The sequence below is a fragment of the Ranitomeya variabilis genome, chromosome 2, assembly GCF_051348905.1.
Source record: "Ranitomeya variabilis isolate aRanVar5 chromosome 2, aRanVar5.hap1, whole genome shotgun sequence".
NCBI classification, from domain to species: Eukaryota; Metazoa; Chordata; class Amphibia; order Anura; family Dendrobatidae; genus Ranitomeya; species Ranitomeya variabilis.
In genome coordinates this window covers 720,792,865-720,814,931 of record NC_135233.1, presented here as the reverse complement: position 1 = coordinate 720,814,931, position 22,067 = coordinate 720,792,865, and the positions used below count along the sequence as shown (strand labels likewise).

At 42.3% G+C, this 22,067-nt stretch overlaps 1 protein-coding gene across 1 annotated transcript in view; it reads left to right on the top strand.

The window, feature by feature from the left end:
* The window catches only part of ROS1 (ROS proto-oncogene 1, receptor tyrosine kinase), a 367,389-nt gene that overhangs the window by 23,504 nt on the left and 321,818 nt on the right, over nt 1-22,067 (top strand). The window contains exons 4-6 of the mRNA XM_077281692.1: nt 1,697-1,832; nt 4,486-4,693; nt 16,033-16,109. Of these exons, the coding sequence (XP_077137807.1) occupies nt 1,697-1,832; nt 4,486-4,693; nt 16,033-16,109 (421 nt within the window). The remainder of the gene's footprint in view (nt 1-1,696; nt 1,833-4,485; nt 4,694-16,032; nt 16,110-22,067) is intronic.

Below are 22,067 nucleotides of genomic sequence, written 5' to 3'. Positions count from 1 at the left end.
TCAAGTCCCAGACACTTCCAACACACAGGCCTTCAGTCCATAGCCTCACCAGGTGCTTCCAGGAATTCGGTCCACTCCAGGACATTCCAACACACAGGCTATCCAGGACTTTACACTCTGACCATTCAGGTCCATACACTCTCAACATGTGACCCAAACCCTGGTCACATTATGTACCTGTAACCACCCCCCCATAGGTGGGAGGTGTGTGTGGTTAGCCAGTCCCGCCCAGCTCTCCAACTAACCCTGCAAGCCTCCCTTTTAACTATACAAATACTTGTGGGACTACAGGTCCCAGAACAACAATACTACAGGCTTACAGCGCAGATTCCCTCTGCGACACATACCGGCCATTTACAATCATGCCGGACACTGTTTCATTATCACCATTATAGATACGCCTCCATGCGTATCCTAAGGAGCACATACAGTGCCCCCTGGCTGTAACATTTGTCACTGCATCACACTCTGCACAGTAATAGGATAGCTCGTCCCCCACACTGAAACAGTATCCTCAAAAATAATATTCTTTAATTAGCCCCTACAGTAATAATATCCCACATTCTGGACCCATGTGTCCTCCCATTCTGGACCCCATGTGTCCTCCCATTCTGCCTCATGTCTCTCCATACTTCCCCCATGTCTCTCCATATTGCCCTCACAGTCATTCATAGTAGTATAATGTATCCCATAGTCATAGATAGCATTATGCACCCCAAAGCAGTATAATGCACTCAATACTACTATAATGCACCCCATAATATAATGCACCCCCATAGCAGTATAACGCACCGCATAGTATAATGCAGCCCCATAGTAATAAAATGCACCCCCATAACAGTTTAATGCACACCCATAGCAGTATAATACACCCACATAGCAGTATAATGCATCCTATATTACTATAATGCATCCCCATAGTATAATGCACCCCCATGGCAGTATAATGCACCCCCATAGCAGTATAATTCGCCCCATAGGAGTATAATGCACCCGATAGTATAATGCAGCACCATAGCAGTATAATGCACCCCATAGTATAATGCACTCCCCTTCCCTCCCCCATAGTAGTAAAATGCACCCCCATAGTTGTATAATGTACCCCCATAGCGGTATAATGCACCCCATAGTAGTATAATGAAACCTCATAGCAGTATAATGCATCCCATAGTATAATGCAGTCCCATAGCAGTATATTGCACCCCATAATAGTATAATGCACCCCCATAGCAGTATAATGCACCCCCATAGTATAATGCAGACCCATACCAGTATAATGCACCTCCTTTCCCTCCCCCCATAGTAGTATAATGCACCCCCATACCGGTATAATGTGCCCCATACCATGGCTTTACAGAAAAAAAAGTTTTACCTTACCTGGCCGAGCTCCAGTGGTGGCCTCCTCTCCGATTCAGCTGAGGCGCGCAGTGTCATTCCAGCTTATGGCAGTAATGTCATATGCCGGCGACGTGCCCACTGAAGTTCGCTGCCGGCCTGTGATTGGTAGACAGAAAACAAGTAGGTGGTAAGTTGCACTGAACTACTAGGCCATATCAGGGGTGCACCAAGGCCAGGCTTGGTACGATTGGCCATTTTGTGCTGTAGACTCTTTTTAATATAGAGCCGAATCTTAAACCTTTGAAAGATTAATTGAAAGTGGACGAAGCCCCTAACTTTTGTTCTCTTTAAAATACAGTCAATAACAGAACCTTCATATACTGTAAGCAACCTTCAGCCCTACACAGTGTATTTGTTCCGAGTCATATGGATTATTTGTCATCTACAATTCTATTCTCAACCCAGCCCAGCTTATAGGACTCTCGCATATGGAGGTAAGAAACTTCAACATTGAGATCGCTTTGGTGCTTTCTTCTACTTTTTAAGTAAATTTCTAAAAATTTTAGAGATATGATGGAGGAGCAGTCCTGCATAAAAAAGATGCTAGGAAAGAGGTGACCAGTATGTCTGCTGTTACTGCCCTGAATGTTTGTAGTATGCCCAGTTTTCGCTGCTTTTTTTATGCTAATTTTATGCGTTTTTCACCCATTGACTTGATTGGGTGGTGAAAAAACGCTGCAAATATGCTAGGTTGACTTTTCTTGCAGTGTATTTGCTGCAGAAAAGTCAAGGAGAGCCGGATGTGCAGTCACATTCGGCTGTGCTACATCTAGATGGCAGGCTGCATGATGCGTTCATGCAGCCTGTCATCCAGCAGCAGACCCCCCCATTCACTTGAATGGGGGGTCCAACATTAGTGTTTGACATGCTGTCATATACATGACAGCGCGGCAAACACCGCTTCTGATCGGCGAGGAAATCCTCCCCGCCAGTCAGAGAGCCGCGGCTACCAGCTGTCAGAAGACAGCCGGGAATGCTCAGCTGTGATCGGAGGTGTAAACTCACCTCCGATCACTGGTGTCAGATGATGGGACTACAGCTCCCATCATCTGACACCTACAGCCACTAAGTACAGTGAGAGCAGGAGCGGCGGATGGGAGTTTTCATCTGCAGCTCATGCACTATAAATAAATAATAATAAAAAAAAAAAAACGGCGTGGGTTCCCCCCTAATTTTGATAACCAGCTAGACAAAACTCATAGCTGGGGGCTGCAACCTCCAGCTGTCAGCTTCAGCAAGGCTGGTTATCAAGAATAGAGAGGTCCTCACGCTTTAAGCGACTGGGGAATGAATGAGCTGGAGCGGGCGCAGGCTCAGTAACTAGCGGTGACGTCACCGAGCCTGCGCTTCCTCACAGCCTGACCTGAGGTAACCTCTGCACCGTGGGAAAAAGCCAGGGAAGAGGTTACCGCAGGTGATGTATCTATTTCTATTCTATTCTATTCTATCACTCTATCTATTCTACCTATTCTATCAATCTATCTATTCTATCAAAATCACATCACCAAATTGGTATCTTCATCCACAATAAATGCAACCGGGTGTGCAAAGCACTACACACAGTCCTACATAACCTCAATCACAGTGGAAAACATGGTCTTAAACAGAAGTCACTTAGTTAATAAAGTACAGTCATGACAACTTTACCTGGATCCTGACAGCGTGATAAGGTAAAGTAAGAGCCCTGTCCCTCTGCCCCGACGCGCACGTTTCGCCCTGCTTCTTCTGTGATTGAGGTTATGTAGGACTGTGTGTAGTGCTTTGCACACCGGGTTGCATTTATTGCAGATTAAGATACCAATTTGGTGATGTGATTTTTATGATTGCAACCTGGTCTTTGCTTAGATTCATTGCATAATTCTTATTAGCATTTACAGCACTTAGCACTGTGTCCCACACAGTCTTCTTAAAGGGATGTTCTTAAAGGGATGCTTTGAATAGCTGATTCTAGCTTCCAGTTTCATCTTGTCTTCTTTTCTAGACAGCAAAATTTACTTAGTTTTGAGTCCTATGTCCCTCCCTGTTTTTCTGCACTCTTCTTATTAGTTTTATATTTTGTATTTCATTATGTTATTGATTCAAATAAAAATTGAGATTTTTAGAATTTTCATTTAAAGTCCACTCCTTTATCCTATGGTGGTACATTTACCTAGGATGTTGTGAAAAATTAACTTTGAATTTGGGAGTGGGCACCTAATATAATTGGTATTGCCACATTCAGAGGACCTTTTTTTGTATATTAATATATGGATATAGTTCTCCACTCTATGTGACATATGTAGGTGTTACATTTTTTGGAGTGTATTCTGTATTATCCTTTATTTGGTAAATGGGATCATGAGGACATGAGAACTTGCTCCCAACCAAAATAATATACTTATGTCCCCTGAATATTATCAGAATAAGATTGTGTTGTTTCTGGTAGACTTAAATGGTCCTTGCAATACCTGGATGGCCATCCAGCTTATTTAGGACATTTGCCCCTTCATGTAGATAAGTCATCTGCTTTCCAAGAGTGCCAGAAAATGAAATCATAGCAATTGCTAAGTAAGTCTACTGCATGCTGATGAAACACCCGCTTAAAGTGAGTCTGTTAGCACCGAATGACTGTTGAAACCAAGTACAGGCGCTCGGTGCTTCATGGCGGGGTCAATAATTTATATACACCTTCCCATCTTCTTATTTTTCATGTATCTCCTCCCTTCTCTGGAACTATAAAGCCTGAGCTGTCAATCATAGAAGAGGTGGATGGAGATAAAGGGAAAACAAGTAGGAGTGAAGGTGCACTAAGAACCTGTACTTGGCTTGAAAAGAAATTCTGTGCTGCCTGACTCCCTTTAAAAGAAACCAGGGTTGACATATAGTTGGATCATTTCAATCCCTTCCTAACATATGACACACTGGTATATCAAATGTTGGCTCCCTGACTTTGATACAAGCTCAGGAAATATATTTCTAAGTTAGGCAATTAAAAATATAATCTCTATTTTTCTAAACAATTGACATACTAATCAGTCAACTAGAGAGAGAAATTTATTTAATAATACTTTTGGTTTTATTTATATGATTTTTTTTTGCGTTTTTCAGTTCCTGCCTCCGCACCCCTAATTGAAAGACTTGATAGTTTTAGCAGCAACACAATAGAGGTCAGCTGGCTTCCTCCGCTTTCCCCAAGTGGACCTATTGTTGGATATAATCTAAAACTGTCTACTGATGGCGAAATCCCAAATCATATTTCAGTGGTTCAAAAGCAACATTTTCAATTTTATGGTACAAAACCAACAACAACTTACAGGTAAAATATAGATATGAACCAAATAAGAGCAAATGGCAATGAATAGAAATTCACAATTTTATAGGTTTTATGCTGATTATAGAGACAAAACTAAATAAAGGTAGAGTTAGCATCACTATTTTTATATAATAATAATCATGGAAAATTTTGAGGTTTATTACATAATTTTTCATTTATATGGACCAAATTGAAATAATAAACAAATCAGTGTGGGCACCATAATGAATATCAAGATAGACTCCCTATTGTGGTGTTGGGTTTTGCCACCCTATACAAATGGGCATGTTGTTTGTTTCTGTTAGGTTCCCTTTACCAATGCTAAAAATAATAGTACTGTATATCTTACAGAAAATCTTGACATGGAAAAGTAGCATAACATTCCAGGGGTAGTAGATCAATATAAAAAACAGGTTTACATGTGATTTTGCTTAAATATGTTAAAACTGGAATGTCCGGTCATCAAATGTAACCTTTGATTGATCAGATGTTGAAATCTATTAGGCTGGAGGGGGATAGAAAGACAGATTTAAAAGAAGGCGACAGAGCCAGTATTTAGAATCAATATTTAGAATAATTTTTTATAAAGTCATTTTCTGCTTTATAGAAGCCTTTCTGACTTATAGCAAGCTCTCTGTAGATATATATTTGAGAGATCAGATTTAATACATAATACATAATACATTGCTAGTCAGCATTATTGGCACCCCTTCATTTTTTCATAGACTGTACAATATCTTCAGAAATAAATGTAAATGTACCAAAGTTATAACCTCAGGATTTTTTAATTAGTGGTCCAAAGTAATGCAACAATAAACATTATTTTTCGCCTTACATGTTGCAATTTCAAAGAAGAAACAGAATAAACAGCATGTGCAGCAATAAAGGCACCCCTAATTAATACTTGGCTGCACACCCTTTGGTATTGATGACTGCTTCCAATGGTTTCTTGTAGCCATCTATAAGCTCCTTGCACTTCTCCGCTGGTATTTTCTCCCACTTTTCCTTTGCAGTTTGTTCAAGGTCTTCAATATTTCCAGGGCTCTTTTTTCCCAATGGCAAATTTCAGCTCATCGCAAATATTTTGAATGAGATTAAGGTCAGGACTCATTAATGGCCATTTTAAAACAGTCCAGTGTACTTTTGCATATACAGGTGCTTCTCACAAAATTAGAATATCATAAAAAAGTTAATTTCAATTCTTCAATACAAAAAGTGAAATTCATATACGGTATTATATAGAGTTATTACAAACATGGTGATCTATTTTAAGTGTTTATTTCTGTTAACGTTGACCATTATTGCTTGCAGCCAATGAAAACCCAAAAGTCATTATTTCAGTAAATTAGAATAATTAACAAAAAAACACCTGCAAAGACTTCCTAAGAGTTAATAAAGGTCCGTTAGTCGGTTTCAGTAGGCTCCACAATCATGGGAAAGACTGCTGACTTGACATGTCAAGAAGGCAGTCACTGACACACTCCACAAGGAGGGCAAGCAACAAAAGGTCATTGCTAAAGAATCTGGCTGCTTACAGAATGCTGTATACAAGCATATTGATAGAAAGTTGAGTGGAAGGAAAAAGTGTGGTAGAAAAAGGTGCACAAGCAATCGGGCAACCGCAGCCTTGAAAGGATTGTTAAGAAAAGGCCATTCAAAAATTTAGGGGAGATTCACAAAGAGTGGACTGCTGCTGGAGTCATTGCTCGTAACAAGGACATGGGCTACAAGCATGGGCGGACATACCACCAGTTTAACTGGTGTGGCTGCATCGGGGCCCAGAGGTTCCAGGGGGCCCCTGCAGACAGGGCTGGCGTTAGGGGCAGGCTGCTGCCTAGGGCCCCCACTCCCCCAGGGGCCCCCAGCTAGAGGCAGATCATGCAGCCGCTTTGGGGCCCCTGAGAGGCAGGGGGGCCCACCTGCAGCCAGCTCCGACTTCCACCGAATTATACCGGCATCTGCCGCTACAGTTCAAGGCAATGATGGAGGAGGGTGCATGATGACATCATCATGTAATCACTGTGTGCCAGGCAGTGCAGCCGCTGAGACAGGAGCAGGGAGCAGTGCGGGCACGAGGAGAGGAGTGTGTTTTTTTTAACTATAACAGTGAGTACTGGACTGTGGGGCCATTCTCGGGGGGGCTGTATACTGTGCAGGATGTGGTATATACTATGAGGTTGTGATGTATACTATGCGGGATGTGGTATATACTATGAGGCTGTGATGTATACTTTGCAGGATGTGGTATATACTATGAGGCTGTGATGTATATGGAGCGCCCCCAGACGCAGGGCTGCGGGGTACTCGATACCGAGCCTCTCTGTCTCAGTTCTGGGGTTGTCACGGTGGCTAGACCCGGTCCGTGACCCTGCTAAGGGGCGTCTAATGAAAGATGTGATGGTGGTGCGTGGTGCAAGTCTCGATGAATAATGAGGACACAGGGTTGCAGTCTCTTTACCTCTTTACTGAAGGCTTCAGGATCCTCAATCCAGAGTACTGCTAACAGGGCTGGCTGAGACCGGCCGGTCCGAAGGCACATCCAGAGTTTCCTTTGCAGGTGGAAATCAGTGCCTACCTTCTAGCGCCTGTGTGTTGTAGTACCTCCCTGCTGAGCACCACGGGATAGTCCTCACAACTGTTGTGTCTGTTTCTGATGTTCTTCTCTCTCACAACTCGTATCTATTCTGATGTTCTTTCTCCGTCCCCCAGATGATATGGATAGGACGCACCCGTATGACGGGTAGGCCTGGAGTTCTTCTGGGACCCTAGCGTCGCCCCTCTCCCACAATTGCCCCCTATGTCTGCTTAGGTGATTTAGGTGAGACAGCCAACCTAAAATTAACTGTCCTGCCACTGTTTAAAGTATTGCTTGGAGCCAAATACTTCCTCGGGGGTTCCGGCCACCGGCTACGCGCCTCAGTAGGATGTTGCCTCGATCTTACGGCACGACTCCTACTGGCTTTATCTCCTTTTTGCTGCGATCTCGTTTCTCACTTCTCCACAATAAACTTCTCTTCACTTCCTTTCTTAGGATTCCGCCGCAACGGGTGCTGGCATGGCTCCGGAACGTTCTGTTCTGTTCGCTAGGTCACTGCCAGGATCCCACCCCTGACAGAGACCCCCCTGAATCTTCCCCTGCAACACACTCTGCCACAGGATGTTGCCTGGATCCAACCCAGTCAGCTTCTGACTAACTTCCTATCCAGCCCCCAGTTTTACCAGATTGTGAGGAGTGGCCTAATACATAGAACCCTTTACTCCCCCTGGTGGCCAGAGTGTGAAATGTTGTGTGTGACTGTGATACCTGGTCAGGTGAACTCCTTAAGTGCCATCAGACGTACCATCACTCCCCTTAGTGGCGGAGCGTCAGTACTGCAATGACCAGGACTCTGGGGCGCTGCATATACTATGCGAGATGTGGTATATACTATGAGACTGTGATATATACTATGCAGGATGTGGTATATACCATGAGGGCTGTGCTGTATACTATGAGGGCTGTGCTGTATACTATGCGGGCTGTGCTGTATACTATGTGGGCTGTGCTGTATACAATGCGGGCTGTGCTGTATACTATATGGGCTGTGCTATATACTATGAGGGCTGTGCTGTATACTATGCGGGCTGTGCTGTATACTATGCGGGCTGTATTGTATACTATGCGGGCTGTGTTGTATACTATGCGGGCTGTGCTATATACTATGTGGGCTGTGCTGTATACTATGCTGGATGTGGTATATACTCTGAGGCTGTGCTGTATACTATGCAGGCTGTGCTGTAAACTATGAGGTTGTGCTGTATACTATGCGGGCTGTGCTGTATACTATGCAAGCTGTGCTATATACTATGAGGGCTGTGCTGTATACAATGTGGGCTGTGCTGTATACTATGCGGACTGTGCTGTATACTATGTGGCTGTGCTATATACTATGCAGGCTGTGCTGTATACTATGCGGGCTGTGCTGTATACTATATGGGCTGTGCTATATACTATGAGGGCTGTGCTGTATACTATGCGGGCTGTGCTGTATACTATGCGGGCTGTGTTGTATACTATGCGGGCTGTGTTGTATACTATGCGGGCTGTGCTATATACTATGTGGGCTGTGCTGTATACTATGCTGGATGTGGTATATACTCTGAGGCTGTGCTGTATACTATGCAGGCTGTGCTGTAAACTATGAGGTTGTGCTGTATACTATGCGGGCTGTGCTGTATACTATGCAAGCTGTGCTATATACTATGAGGGCTGTGCTGTATACAATGTGGGCTGTGCTGTATACTATGCGGACTGTGCTGTATACTATGTGGCTGTGCTATATACTATGCAGGCTGTGCTGTATACTATGCGGGCTGTGCTGTATACTATATGGGCTGTGCTATATACTATGAGGGCTGTGCTGTATACTATGCGGGCTGTGCTGTATACTATGCGGGCTGTGTTGTATACTATGCGGGCTGTGCTATATACTATGTGGGCTGTGCTGTATACTATGCAGGCTGTGCTGTAAACTATGAGGCTGTGCTGTATACTATGCGGGCTGTGCTGTATATTATGCAAGCTGTGCTATATACTATGAGGGCTGTGCTGTATACAATGTGGGCTGTGCTGTATACTATGGGGGCTGTGCTGTATACTATGAGGCAGTGCTATATAATATGAGGGCTGTGCTGTATACTATGCGGGCTGTGTTGTATACTATGCGGGCTGTGTTGTATACTATGTAGCTGTGCTATATACCATGAGGGCCATGCTGTATACTATGCAGGCTGTGCTGTATACTACATGGGCTGTGCTATATACTATGAGGGCTGTGCTGTACAAGTATACTATGAGGCTGTGCTGTATACTATGCGGACTGTGCTGTATACTATGAGGCTGTGCTGTATACTATGCAGGCTGTGCTGTATACTATGCGGGCTGTGCTGTATACTATGAGGCTGTGCTATATACTATGTGGGCTGTGCTGTATACTATGCTGGATGTGGTATATACTCTGAGGCTGTGCTGTATACTATGCGGGCTGTGCTGTATACTATATGGGCTGTGATATATACTATGAGGGCTGTGCTGTATACTATGCGGGCTGTGCTGTATACTATGCGGGCTGTGTTGTATACTATGCGGGCTGTGCTATATACTATGTGGCCTGTGCTGTATACTATGCTGGATGTGGTATATACTCTGAGGCTGTGCTGTATACTATGCAGGCTGTGCTGTAAACTATGAGGCTGTGCTGTATACTATGCGGGCTGTGCTGTATACTATGCAAGCTGTGCTATATACTATGAGGGCTGTGCTGTATACAATGTGGGCTGTGCTGTATACTATGCGGGCTGTGCTGTATACTATGAGGCAGTGCTATATAATATGAGGGCTGTGCTGTATACTATGCGGGCTGTGTTGTATACTATGCGGGCTGTGTTGTATACTATGTAGCTGTGCTATATACCATGAGGGCCATGCTGTATACTATGCAGGCTGTGCTGTATACTACATGGGCTGTGCTATATACTATGAAGGCTGTGCTGTACAAGTATACTATGAGGCTGTGCTGTATACTATGCGGACTGTGCTGTATACTATGAGGCTGTGCTGTATACTATGCAGGCTGTGCTGTATACTATGCAGGCTGTGCTGTATACTATGCAGGCTGTGCTGTATACTATGCAGGCTGTGCTGTATACTATGCAGGCTGTGCTGTATACTATGCAGGCTGTGCTGTATACTATGCCAGCTGTGCTATATACTATGAGGGCTGTGCTGTACACTATGCGGGATGTGGTATATATTCTGAGGCTTGTCTGTATACTATGCGGGCTGTGCTGTATACTATGAGGCAGTGCTATATAATATGAGGGCTGTGCTGTATACTATACGGGCTGTGTTGTATACTATGCGGGCTGTGTTGTATACTATGTAGCTGTGCTACATACCATGAGGGCCATGCTGTATACTATGCAGGCTATGCTGTATACTACATGGGCTGTGCTATATACTATGAGGGCTGTGCTGTACAAGTATACTCTGAGGCTGTGCTGTATACTATGCAGGCTGTGCTGTATACTATGAGGCTGTGCTGTATACTATGCAGGCTGTGCTGTATACTGTGTGGGCTGTGCTGTATACTATGTGAGCTGTGCTATATATTATGAGGGCTGTGCTGTATACTATGCGGGCTGTGTTGTATACTATGTAGCTGTGCTATATACCATGAGGGCCATGCTGTATACTATGCGGGCTGTGTTGTATACTATTTAGCTGTGCTATATACCATGAGGGCCATGCTGTATACTACACGGGCTGTGCTATATACTATGCGGGCTGTGCTGTATACTATGCGGGCTGTGCTGTATACTATGCGGGATGTGCTATATACTATGAGGCTGTGATGTATAATATGTGGGATGTGGTATATACTATGAGGCTGCGCTATATACTATGCGGGCTGTGCTATATACTATGCGGGCTGTGCTGTATACTATGCAGACTGTGCTGTATACAATGCATCTAGAAGGCTGTGATGGCTAGCACTCGACAAGAGTGGGAGTGACGGTGCTAGTGAAAGGAACCAAGGGTTCCGAAGTTACTAGGTATGAAGATCACTCCACACGTACAGGTTGAAGGTATGCTTCAAGTGGAAATTTATTTATAGTGGTTTTAAGACAAAGCGACTGGTAAGTGTTGACGTTTCGGCTAATACATAGCCTTGGTCACAACGTCGCTGGAAAAGATATAAATATTTACAATTAGGTATATACAATGATTGATGCACAAATACATATCAAATAATGTACATTATATACAAAGTTTATGAGGTTATGTGGTATTCATGTACAGAGTGGTAGCTCTGTGTGACAATGTAACGGGATGTCCTAGGATAAATTATACAGATAATGAAGTAATTGGACATATCTATTCAGAGAGATTAGTTCAAGGAAATGCATATAGAGATGTATGTACATAGATACGTGTACATCGAATAGTGCATATAGTCAAGTTACACATGTATATAATATAGTACATAATGGTTTCACAAGGCAATGAGGTGGCCTACCAAATGTGAAGAGTCTGTCTTGGTTTAGGATAGTAATGATGTAGTACTGCAGAATATTGTATCCTGTCAGAAATGAAATACAAAGCATGTATATATATGCGGATGCCCAAAGGGTCACGAGGTCAGATGATATATGTATACAAGTAAAGGGTAACTGGGACCTACCCTGACGGTATGGTTGGTTACCGTGTGTCGTGGGATTTTCTATGCCTCGTGGGGCAAGATCCATAAAGTGGTTAGCATAATTAGAGATGGAAACCGTGTGCCAGGGGCCTGTTGGAGGGCATAATCGTAAGATCACCTTCATAGAGTGGAATCAAGTTATATTATATAAGATATGGTAAGAACCTACCCTGATGGTGTGCTTAATGGCAATGTGCCAAGGAGACTTCTATATCCTATGATGTGGGGTCCAGATGCCTGTAGGCATGCTGTAATTATGCTTCGCAAAGGAAAGTCCTGGTACTAATATGCCCAGCGTTTATCCGGCACTAGCTGTGAATATTAGAAGTGTGACATTAATGACCATGAAGTCAAAGTGGCTAGAGGTAATATGGGTATACTTAGCTTATGGCCGTGACTCACGTCCATAGGTGGCGCAGAGGTGTGAGGCTGACACTCCCGTGTCTTAGCTGAGACTGGCGCTGAGTGATGGTGAGCGCTTCTAATCATAGGGCGCTGCGGAATCATGTGACCGGAAGTGCTGCGGACGCTGGCGCATGCACTGACGGGGTCACTGTTATGTGTGGCAAAGTTTGTGCGCTGTCATGGAGATAGGGGGCGGAGTGAGGAAACCGGCACCTGCGCAGTTATGCCTAGGACACACTATACATGTTGGATGTAAATGCAAATGAGATCTGGAGCTAGAAGTGGAGATGGAAAGCGGAGGCAATACCCTGAAGCATTGTCATTTATAGTGGTGTGCAATGTAAAGGTGAGAGTACATTAGTTTGCACAAAATCGCCAAATAAAGGTTACATTCGAGAATTACAGTATACTCCGCAATAGACAGACAGATACAATATTCTGCAGTACTACATCATTACTATCCTAAACCAAGACAGACTCTTCACATTTGGTAGGCCACCTCATTGCCTTGTGAAACCATTATGTACTATATTATATACATGTGTAACTTGACTATATGCACTATTCGATGTACACGTATCTATGTACATACATCTCTATATGCATTTCCTTGAACTAATCTCTCTGAATAGATATGTCCAATTACTTCATTATCTGTATAATTTATCCTTGGACATACCGTTACATTGTCACACAGAGCTACCACTCTGTACATGAATACCACATAACCTCATAAACTTTGTATATAATGTACATTATTTGATATGTATTTGTGCATCAATCATTGTATACACCTAATTGTAAATATTTATATCTTTTCCAGCGACGTTGTGACCAAGGCTATGTATTAGCCGAAACGTCAACACTTACCAGTCGGTTTGTCTTAAAACCACTATAAATAAATTTCCACTTGAAGCATACCTTCAACCTGTACGTGTGCAGTGATCTTCATACCCTGTATACAATGCAGGCTGTGCTGTATACTATGAGGCTGTGCTGTATACTATGCGGGCTGTGTTATATACTATGTGGGCTGTGTTATATACTATTGGGGGTATATTATATTCTATGGGGAGGCTGTGTTATATACTATGTGGCTGTGTTATACACTATAGGGGTACATTATATTCTATGGGGGAGGCTGTGTTATATACTATGGGGGGTACATTATATTCTATGGGGGAGGCTGTGTTATATACTATGGGGGGTTGCATTATATTCTATGGGGGGCTACATTATATACTATGGGGAGGTGGGCTGTATTATATTTTATGGGGGCTACATTATATTCTATGGGGGCTGTATTAGATTTTATGAGGGAGAATTGCATCATACTCTTTGATGGGGCTATATTCTATTCTATGGGGAGGTGGGCTGTATTATATTCTATGGGGGGCTGTATTATATTTATATTCTATGAGGGGTGATTGCATCATTCTCTATGAGGGGGCTGCATTATATTCTATAGGGGGTTACATTATACTCTGTGGGGTGGTTGCATTATACTCTGTGGGGTGGCTGCATTATGCTCTATGGGGTGGCTGCATTATACTATATGTGGGCTGCATTATACTGTATCGAGGACTATGGGGAATACATTATACTATATGAAGAACTATGGGGTGCATTATACTATGGGAAGTGAATTGTACAACATGGATGACTATGGCGGTGCATTCTACTATATGGAGCACTATGAAGAGTGTATTATACTATGTGGAGGACTATGGCAAGTGTATAATACTATATGGAGGACTGGGGAGTATATTATTCTATATGGAGGACTATGGGGCATATTATATTATATGGAGGACTATGGGGTGTGCATTTTACAATATGGAGGACTGTGGTGCACATTATAATACATGGAGGACTATGGGGTGTATTATACTAAACAAGCAAAATGCTGCATATTCATGGAGTGATTGGATTGTTCATGCTTGAACAGAAATCATTGTTCTCAGCAGCACATCGCCAGTATAAACAGTAGATGTGCTGATGATAATAATATGATACTGTATGGTGATCTGTTAGTGATCTATTAGTGATCATTCTGTCCCCATCATTCTTTCTCAGACGGTGGAAAGAGGCCGGGAAACAAGCACTGAACGATTTTAATATTGTCGATCACACTTGTTTAGCGGCCTGAACTCAGCGCATGTAAATATAACCAAAATGCTTCTGTGTGATGTGCAATACGTTAGCATTTGGGGCCCCATTTTAAACTTTGCGTAGGCCCCACTTTGCCTAAAACCAGCCCTGCCTGCAGGGTGGCTAATAATGAGGGCAATCTGGCCAGTTTATCAGGCCCCGAGGCTCCGGGGGGCCCCTGGCCAGATTTCTCTCATGTGCGGTGGGCAGGGAGCAATCCCTGCAGCTCCGCTGCCTGCAAGAGAAAAAGGCAGAGGAGTGGAGCTGCAGGGAATGGATACATCCTGCTTCCTGCCCGCGCTTCCTGTCACACAGCAGCGGCTGAATGATATCATCATTCAGCGCTGCTGCTGTGCAAGACCGGAAGCTGCTGGCGATGGTGCGGCTTCAGGATACCGTGCGCAGAGGTGAGGTGAGGTGAGGTGAGATGTGTGTGTGTGTGTGTGTAGCTTTGTCTCCTTAAAAGGAGGGGGGCCCAGACACTTTTCCTGCACAGGGGCCCCAAGCTGTCTATGTCCACCCCTGGCTTCAAGTGTCGCATTCCTTGTGTCAAGCCACTGATGACCAATAGACAATGTCAGAAGCGTCTTACCTGGGCCAAGGATAAAAAGAACTGGACTGTTGCTCAGTGGTCCAAGGTGTTGTTTTCAGATGAAAGTACATTTTGTATTTCATTTGGAAATCAAGGTCTGGAGGAAGAGCGGAGAGATGGACAATCCAAGCTGCTTGAGGTCTAGTGTGAAGTTTCCACAATCAGTGATGGTTTGGGGAACCATGTCATCTGCTGGTGTAGGTCCACTGTGTTTTATCAAGACCAAAGTCAGTGCAGCAGTCTACCAGGAAATTTTAGAGCACTTCATGCTTCCCGCTGCTGACAAGCTTTTTGGAGATGGAAAATTCATTCTCCAGCAGGACTTAGCACCTGTCCACACTGCCAAAAGTACCAACACCTGGTTTAAAAACAACAGCATCACTGTGCTTGATTGGCCAGGAAACTCGAATTACCTTAACCCCATAGAGAATCTATGGCGTATTGTTAAGAGAAAGATGGGAGACATCAGGCCCAACAATGCAGACGAGCTGAAGGCTGCTATCAGCGGAACCTGGACTTCCATAACACCTCAGCAGTGCCACAGACTGATCACCTCCATGCCACGTCGCATTGATGCAGTACTTGATGCAAAAGGAGCCCCAACCAAGCATCGAGTGCATTTACAAACATTTTTCAAGCTCGTGTTATAATTTTTCCAATTTACTGAGATAATGACTTTTGGGTTTTCATTGGCTGTAAGCCATAATCATCAACATTAACAGAAACAAATAAACACTTGAAATAGATCACTCTGTTTGTAAAGACTCTATGTAATATATGAGTTTCCCTTTTTGTAATGAAGAACTGATATAAATTAACTTTTTGATGATATTCTAATTTTGTGAGAAGCACATATAGATGATAAAATGTGTTAACTGGGCAATAATATCTCCCCCTCTTCAGGCTCTGTTAGTAAAAAAGGTACCTCTGTTTATACCATATATTTTCTATAGGCTTTCCATCAATGCGGTAAATAAAGAAGGAGAAGGCCCTACTGCTGAAGACAACATTACTACATTGGGATCACCAGGTAACATTGCTAATTAGAACTATAATATACAATACAAATACATATTGCCTAAAATACCACAATTTCATGTTATAATTAGTGATGATTGAATGTGCTCGGATAACATGTTTGAGTCCCGGCGGCTGTTAGACAGTCCTGTTAGTTCCGTTAGCTGTCTAACAGCTGCACGGACTCAAACAAATAATTTGAGCATGCCCAAGATACACGGATAACACCCGAGCATGCTCGGATAACACGCTATCCGAGCACGTTAGCTCATCACTAGTTACAAGGTGTAACAGTTCAAATTACCAAAAGGATAAACAATATTTTATCCATATGTTAAAAAAATCAAAGGTAGTTGTAGGCTTTTCTATTTGGTAAAATTTAGCTAGATTCTTAAAGGGGCATTATAGGATTAGAAAAGTCTTTAGAGATAACAACACACTTGTCAGCAGGTTGTACATATACGGTACAGAGCAAAAGTTTGGACACACCTTCTCATTTAAAGATTTTTCTGGATTTTCATGCCTATGAAAATTGTAAATTCACACTGAAGGCATCAAAACTACAATGTGATGAGGATTTTGATAGTTTTATTTTTCAGGAGTGCAGGACATCTGTATGAAGTTCCTGGTTTTACTCCAGGATATTTTTATTGAGGATATGACATTTATTGCACCCACAGAATAAATAGTATGGTATTTAATAAGGGCAGATTAGATAGGGATTATGCAAATTATGTTAAACATTGTGAAAGAATATTGTGCAATGACCAAATTGTATTTTTTTTTTACTATTTTAAAAACATGCAATATTAATCCACTATTGAATAGTGGACACTGGTTATGGATTCAGACGTCCTTAACAATGGGAATAAGCTAATTTTTTAAACACTTACAAAGAAGGAAAACCTCATGTTGCATCTCTCTATGTAAAACTATATGCATGTTATTTTTTTAAAAAGTGTATTGTTGCCATTTATTTGCTGTGTATGAACCCTACATTGACAATTCCCCGGCTACCAATTTCACTATATATCCAATTGAACTTTGTTCCCAGCATTCAGATTACATTCAAACACAATATTTTTATTATGCATATAAAATGACAGGGGTCAGGAAGTCTGAACAAGTAGTATAATAATAGCTTCCATGACTTACGAAGGTGCAAGTCAGATCCATACAAAGTGCCTGTTACATACTTCTATGAATTGGCTCGGCTGTACAGCTGGAAGTAGACCCAAAACAGCAATTTACAGGGAACCTGTCAGAAACTTTAGCCATTAATATAATTTGATAGCTTTTTATAATATAAGCCAGCTGATCCATTTATGAACCCAAAACATCAAGAAATTGCATTTTGAAGTTATGTGTGGAAGTGCGTTGGGGTGAACACCAGAAAGAGAGAAGACTCGACTAATAATGGTATGCATAATAAGAAAATAAGACAAATTTTATTGTTAAACCTCAAGCGACAAACACACAATAAAAAACACTTAAAAGGCCTAAATGTAAGACCGATCACCAACACCCCTTAAATATTGAATGCCTATCACACTGTGACATAACCAATAGATTAATTAAAGATACAAATACAAAATAAGATGCATAGTACAGTTGGTTATGGAGGTATGCAATATTAACAAAATCTCTTGCTCTGTAGACCCCAGTATAGCAATAATATGCTGAGAAAAACACTCCAAATGGCGGAATGTTGAACTGAATAATTATGTGCAATATATATATAAAACAAGCTTAAACCCTAATAATGACCTCATAGAGATTAATTGTGATGTTATATATACAGAGTTCCTAATACCAAAATATGGAGCTTCATATATGAGGTATTGCTAGATGATAGTCTGCAATATACTTTAAGCATGCTTGAGTCCTAATGGTATCACCATAGGAAATATACATAGCAAGATAATATAGGGACCTGGTATCACGGTATAAAACCCCATATTGTGCCTTTTATTGTTTATTATATTGTTTTGGGATTATTTCACATTTGTGAGTATTTATTAACTTATGCTATTATATGATGATATTTAGATTTTGCGTGATCGCTATCAGTCACTATATCGGAGTTTATGGTATCTATATTTTGGAATAATCTGAGTGCTGTTATTATTTGGCTAAGACCATCTTGGGAGGTTTCTTTTTGTTCTATTTAAGCCACTTGTTTTCCAGCTATACCTGCCTGCTGTGTCTGCTCCCTGTTGTGTCTCATTGTTACTTTTTTTACGTACTAGCTTTTATCTTTTTTCTAAATAAAGTTGATATGATTAATATTGGTGTGGCCTAGCACTATTCTTTGGTGTTTATTACTGCAGTGACTTTCCAAAACAGCCGGACGCCCCATAGAGAAGGCACAGATGGTTTATTACCGTCTCTGCCTTCTCGATCGCCGGATACACATACACATTGACAAGCATTGGGTATACAGTTATAGAAAGCGCTAAAGGCACTCCGTCATCCAGTCATAGTGGTCACGTTATCTTTGGGTGTAGGGAGGGAGCAGGAGCTGCTGGGTTATAGGATACCCTGTCAATTCTGCAATGCAACTAGAAAGCTGCATTTCCACGGTAACTAGGGCTAACATACTCCAATCAGACATGTATTTCCTTTATTTTCCCACTAATATTGCCCTAAGTCATCCTATATTAATAAAAAAATGAAAAGGAGAGTATGAGAATGATGTAAAACAGAAGCCCCACGTTTCACATAAGAAACAAAAATGATTTGAATATCCAAACAAGAAATATTTTTACAGCTCTTTAAACCACATATACAAACCTCCCTCCCGAAAATGTGCCTGGTCGGGAACCTGGATAAGTGGCATGGTCTTGAAAGTGGTTGAAGAGTAACTAAACTTCTTTTTTTTTTTCATTTTAATGCTGAAGAAACATTTAGAATTTAAAAAAAAAAAAAAAGGTTTAGTTACCCTTTTGTATTGCCTTCCTGCAGGAAACAGATGCCAACTGTGCTGTATGCCAACCGATGCAGGCTCTGTCTCCTAGCAGTCACATCACACTGTCACTGTAATGATACCAGAGCCATATTGAGCGCTCTGCAGGAGCATACCTGGTGACAAGCGCCCGAAGTGTGGGAGGTTTGAGAGATCTCCCATTGTACTCTGCCTTCTTTATAGCAGACACAATGAGAGTAGGATCAGAGTCTGCACAGCCCACTTCATGTCCGTGTAGTGTCAGTGTAATGATCCTACACTAACTCTAAGGGCACTGTGCAGACTCTGCTCCTGCTCTCAATGTGACTACAATAAAAAAAGCAGATCACATTATGAGAACTCTCAAATCTTCCCTGTCCCCTCCATGCGCCTGTCAAAAAGGATGCTCCTGAACAGCAGCACTTTCTGTGGCTTTAGTATCATTATAATTGCAGTGAGAGTGTTGAACATAATAGCTATAATATAAGATATATAAAGATAGATGAATATATATTTATTTAGTACATAGAATGGTATTGGTACTTAGAGCTATATCTCTTTGTACCATTCCAATGTGCCTATAGAAAAGTACAGCATGTAGAGATGAACCCACAGAAAATTATCCTATCCCTGTGGCTCACAGCTAAGGCTGCTATTGTGCTAAAAGTGTCCCTGCACTGTTGCAGGATATCCTGGGACTAGGGGTTCGTTCCCTGTCCCTAAAGCTAGAAGTACCCTAACTATCCCTGCTTCCCGGATTACTCCTGAAGATGAAAATGCAGGGGCCATGTGCCTTGCTGAGCTCCTAAATCAGCCCTTATCTGTCTCCTCCCCCACCCAAGGAAGTGGGGACTTGTGGTGTATTAGAATACCCAAAGCAGACAAACAAGGGAAGATGTACAGGAATAAATGAAAAATACAAATCATACAAATATGCCCTCACAAACAACAGAGTGGAACACTAGGAAGTAAGGGAAGGAAAATCAAGTAGAGTAGGATGAGGATATGCACACAGACAAATCATCAAGCAGTAGTCTTTTGAACCACACTTCACATGCCTCCTCAAACAATGTCTGTATTGGAAGAACAGAAAAAAAAACAGAGAAAAAAGGCAAACTGGACATAATTTCACACAAAACCCCCAAAATGGTCTGGACAAAACTGTTGGCATCCTCAACTTAATATTTGGTTGCACACCCTTTGGAATAAATAGCTGAAATCAATTGCTTCCTATAGCTTCCAATATCTTTGAATCTACACCATATGTGACTGTAGATACCACTGTATGTTCATTCCTTGCAGGTCCCATTCCATTTTCAGTAAACAGTAGAATTTTTTTTTTTTTTACCGAACAGCTCTATGTTGATATCATCTGTCCAGAAGACACTTTCCTAGAAGGATTTTAGCTTACTCACATTTTGGCAAAAAGCAGTATAATAATAATAATAATAATTTTATTTATATAGCGCCAACATATTCCGCAGCGCTTTACAACTTATAGAGGGGACTTATACAGACAATAGACATTACAGCATAACAGAAATCACAGTTCAAAACAGATACCAGTAGGAATGAGGGCCCTGCTCGCAAGCTTACAATCTATGAGGAAAAGGGGAGACACGAGAGGTGGATGGTAACAATTGCTTTAGTTATTTGGACCAGCCATAGTGTAAGGCTCGGGTGTTCATGTAAAGCTGCATGAACCAGTTATCAGCCTAAGTATGTAGCAGTACAGACACAGAGGCTATTAACTGCATAAAGTGTATGAGAACATGATGGAGGAACGTGATTATGTTGTTGTTTTTTTATTAATAGGCCACACAGGGATAATTAGGTTAATGCGTTGAGGCGGTAGGCCAATCTGAACAAATGAGTTTTTAGGGCACGCTTAAAACTGTGGGGATTGGGGATTAATTGTATTAACCTAGGTAGTGCATTCCAAAGAATCGGCGCCGCACGTGTAAAGTCTTGGAGACGGGAGTGGGAGGTTCTGATTATTGAGGATGCTAACCTGAGGTCATTAGCAGAGCGGAGGGCACGGGTAGGTTGGTAGACTGAGACCAGAGAGGAGATGTAGGGTGGTGCTGAGCCATGGAGTGCTTTGTGGATGAGGGTAGTAGTTTTGTACTGGATTCTGGATTGGATGGGTAGCCAGTGTAATGACTGGCACAAGGTAGAGGCATCGGTGTAACGGTTGGCGAGGAATATGATCCTGGCAGCAGCATTCAGGACAGATTGGAGCGGGGAGAGTCTGGTAAAAGGTAGGCCAATTAGTAGAGAGTTACAATAGTCCAGACGAGAATGAATAAGTGAGACAGTAAGAGTTTTTGCAGAGTCGAAAGTAAGAAAAGGGCGAATTCTGGAAATGTTTTTGAGATGCAGATAAGAAGAGCGAACCAGTGATCGGATGTGGGGGGTGAATGAAAGCTCGGAATCAAGGATGACTCCAAGGCAGCGGGCATGTTGCTTTGGAGTAATGGTGGAACCGCACACAGAGATGGCAATGTCGGGCAAAGGTAGGTTTGTAGAGGGAGAGAACACGAGGAGTTCAGTTTTTGACAGGATCAGTTTCAGATAGAGGGAGGACATGATGTTAGAGACAGCGGTAAGACAATCACTGGTGTTTTCTAAAAAGGTCGGCGTGATAACAGGAGAAGAGGTATATAATTGGGTGTCGTCAGCATAGAGATGGTACTGGAAACCAAATCTACTGATTGTTTGTCCAATAGGGGCAGTATACAAAGAGAAGAGGAGGGGGCCTAGGACTGATCCTTGAGGAACCCCAACAGTAAGGGGAAGGTGAGAGGAGGAGGAACCAGCAAAACAAACAGTGAAGGATCGGCCAGAGAGATAGGAGGAGAACCAAGAGAGAACGGTGTCCTTGAGGCCGATGGAGCGGAGCATAGTGAGGAGGAGCTGATGATCCACAGTGTCGAATGCTGCGGAGAGATCCAAGAGAATTAGCATGGAATAGTGACCATTAGATTTAGCTGTTAGTAGGTCATTAGAGACTTTAGTGAGGGCAGT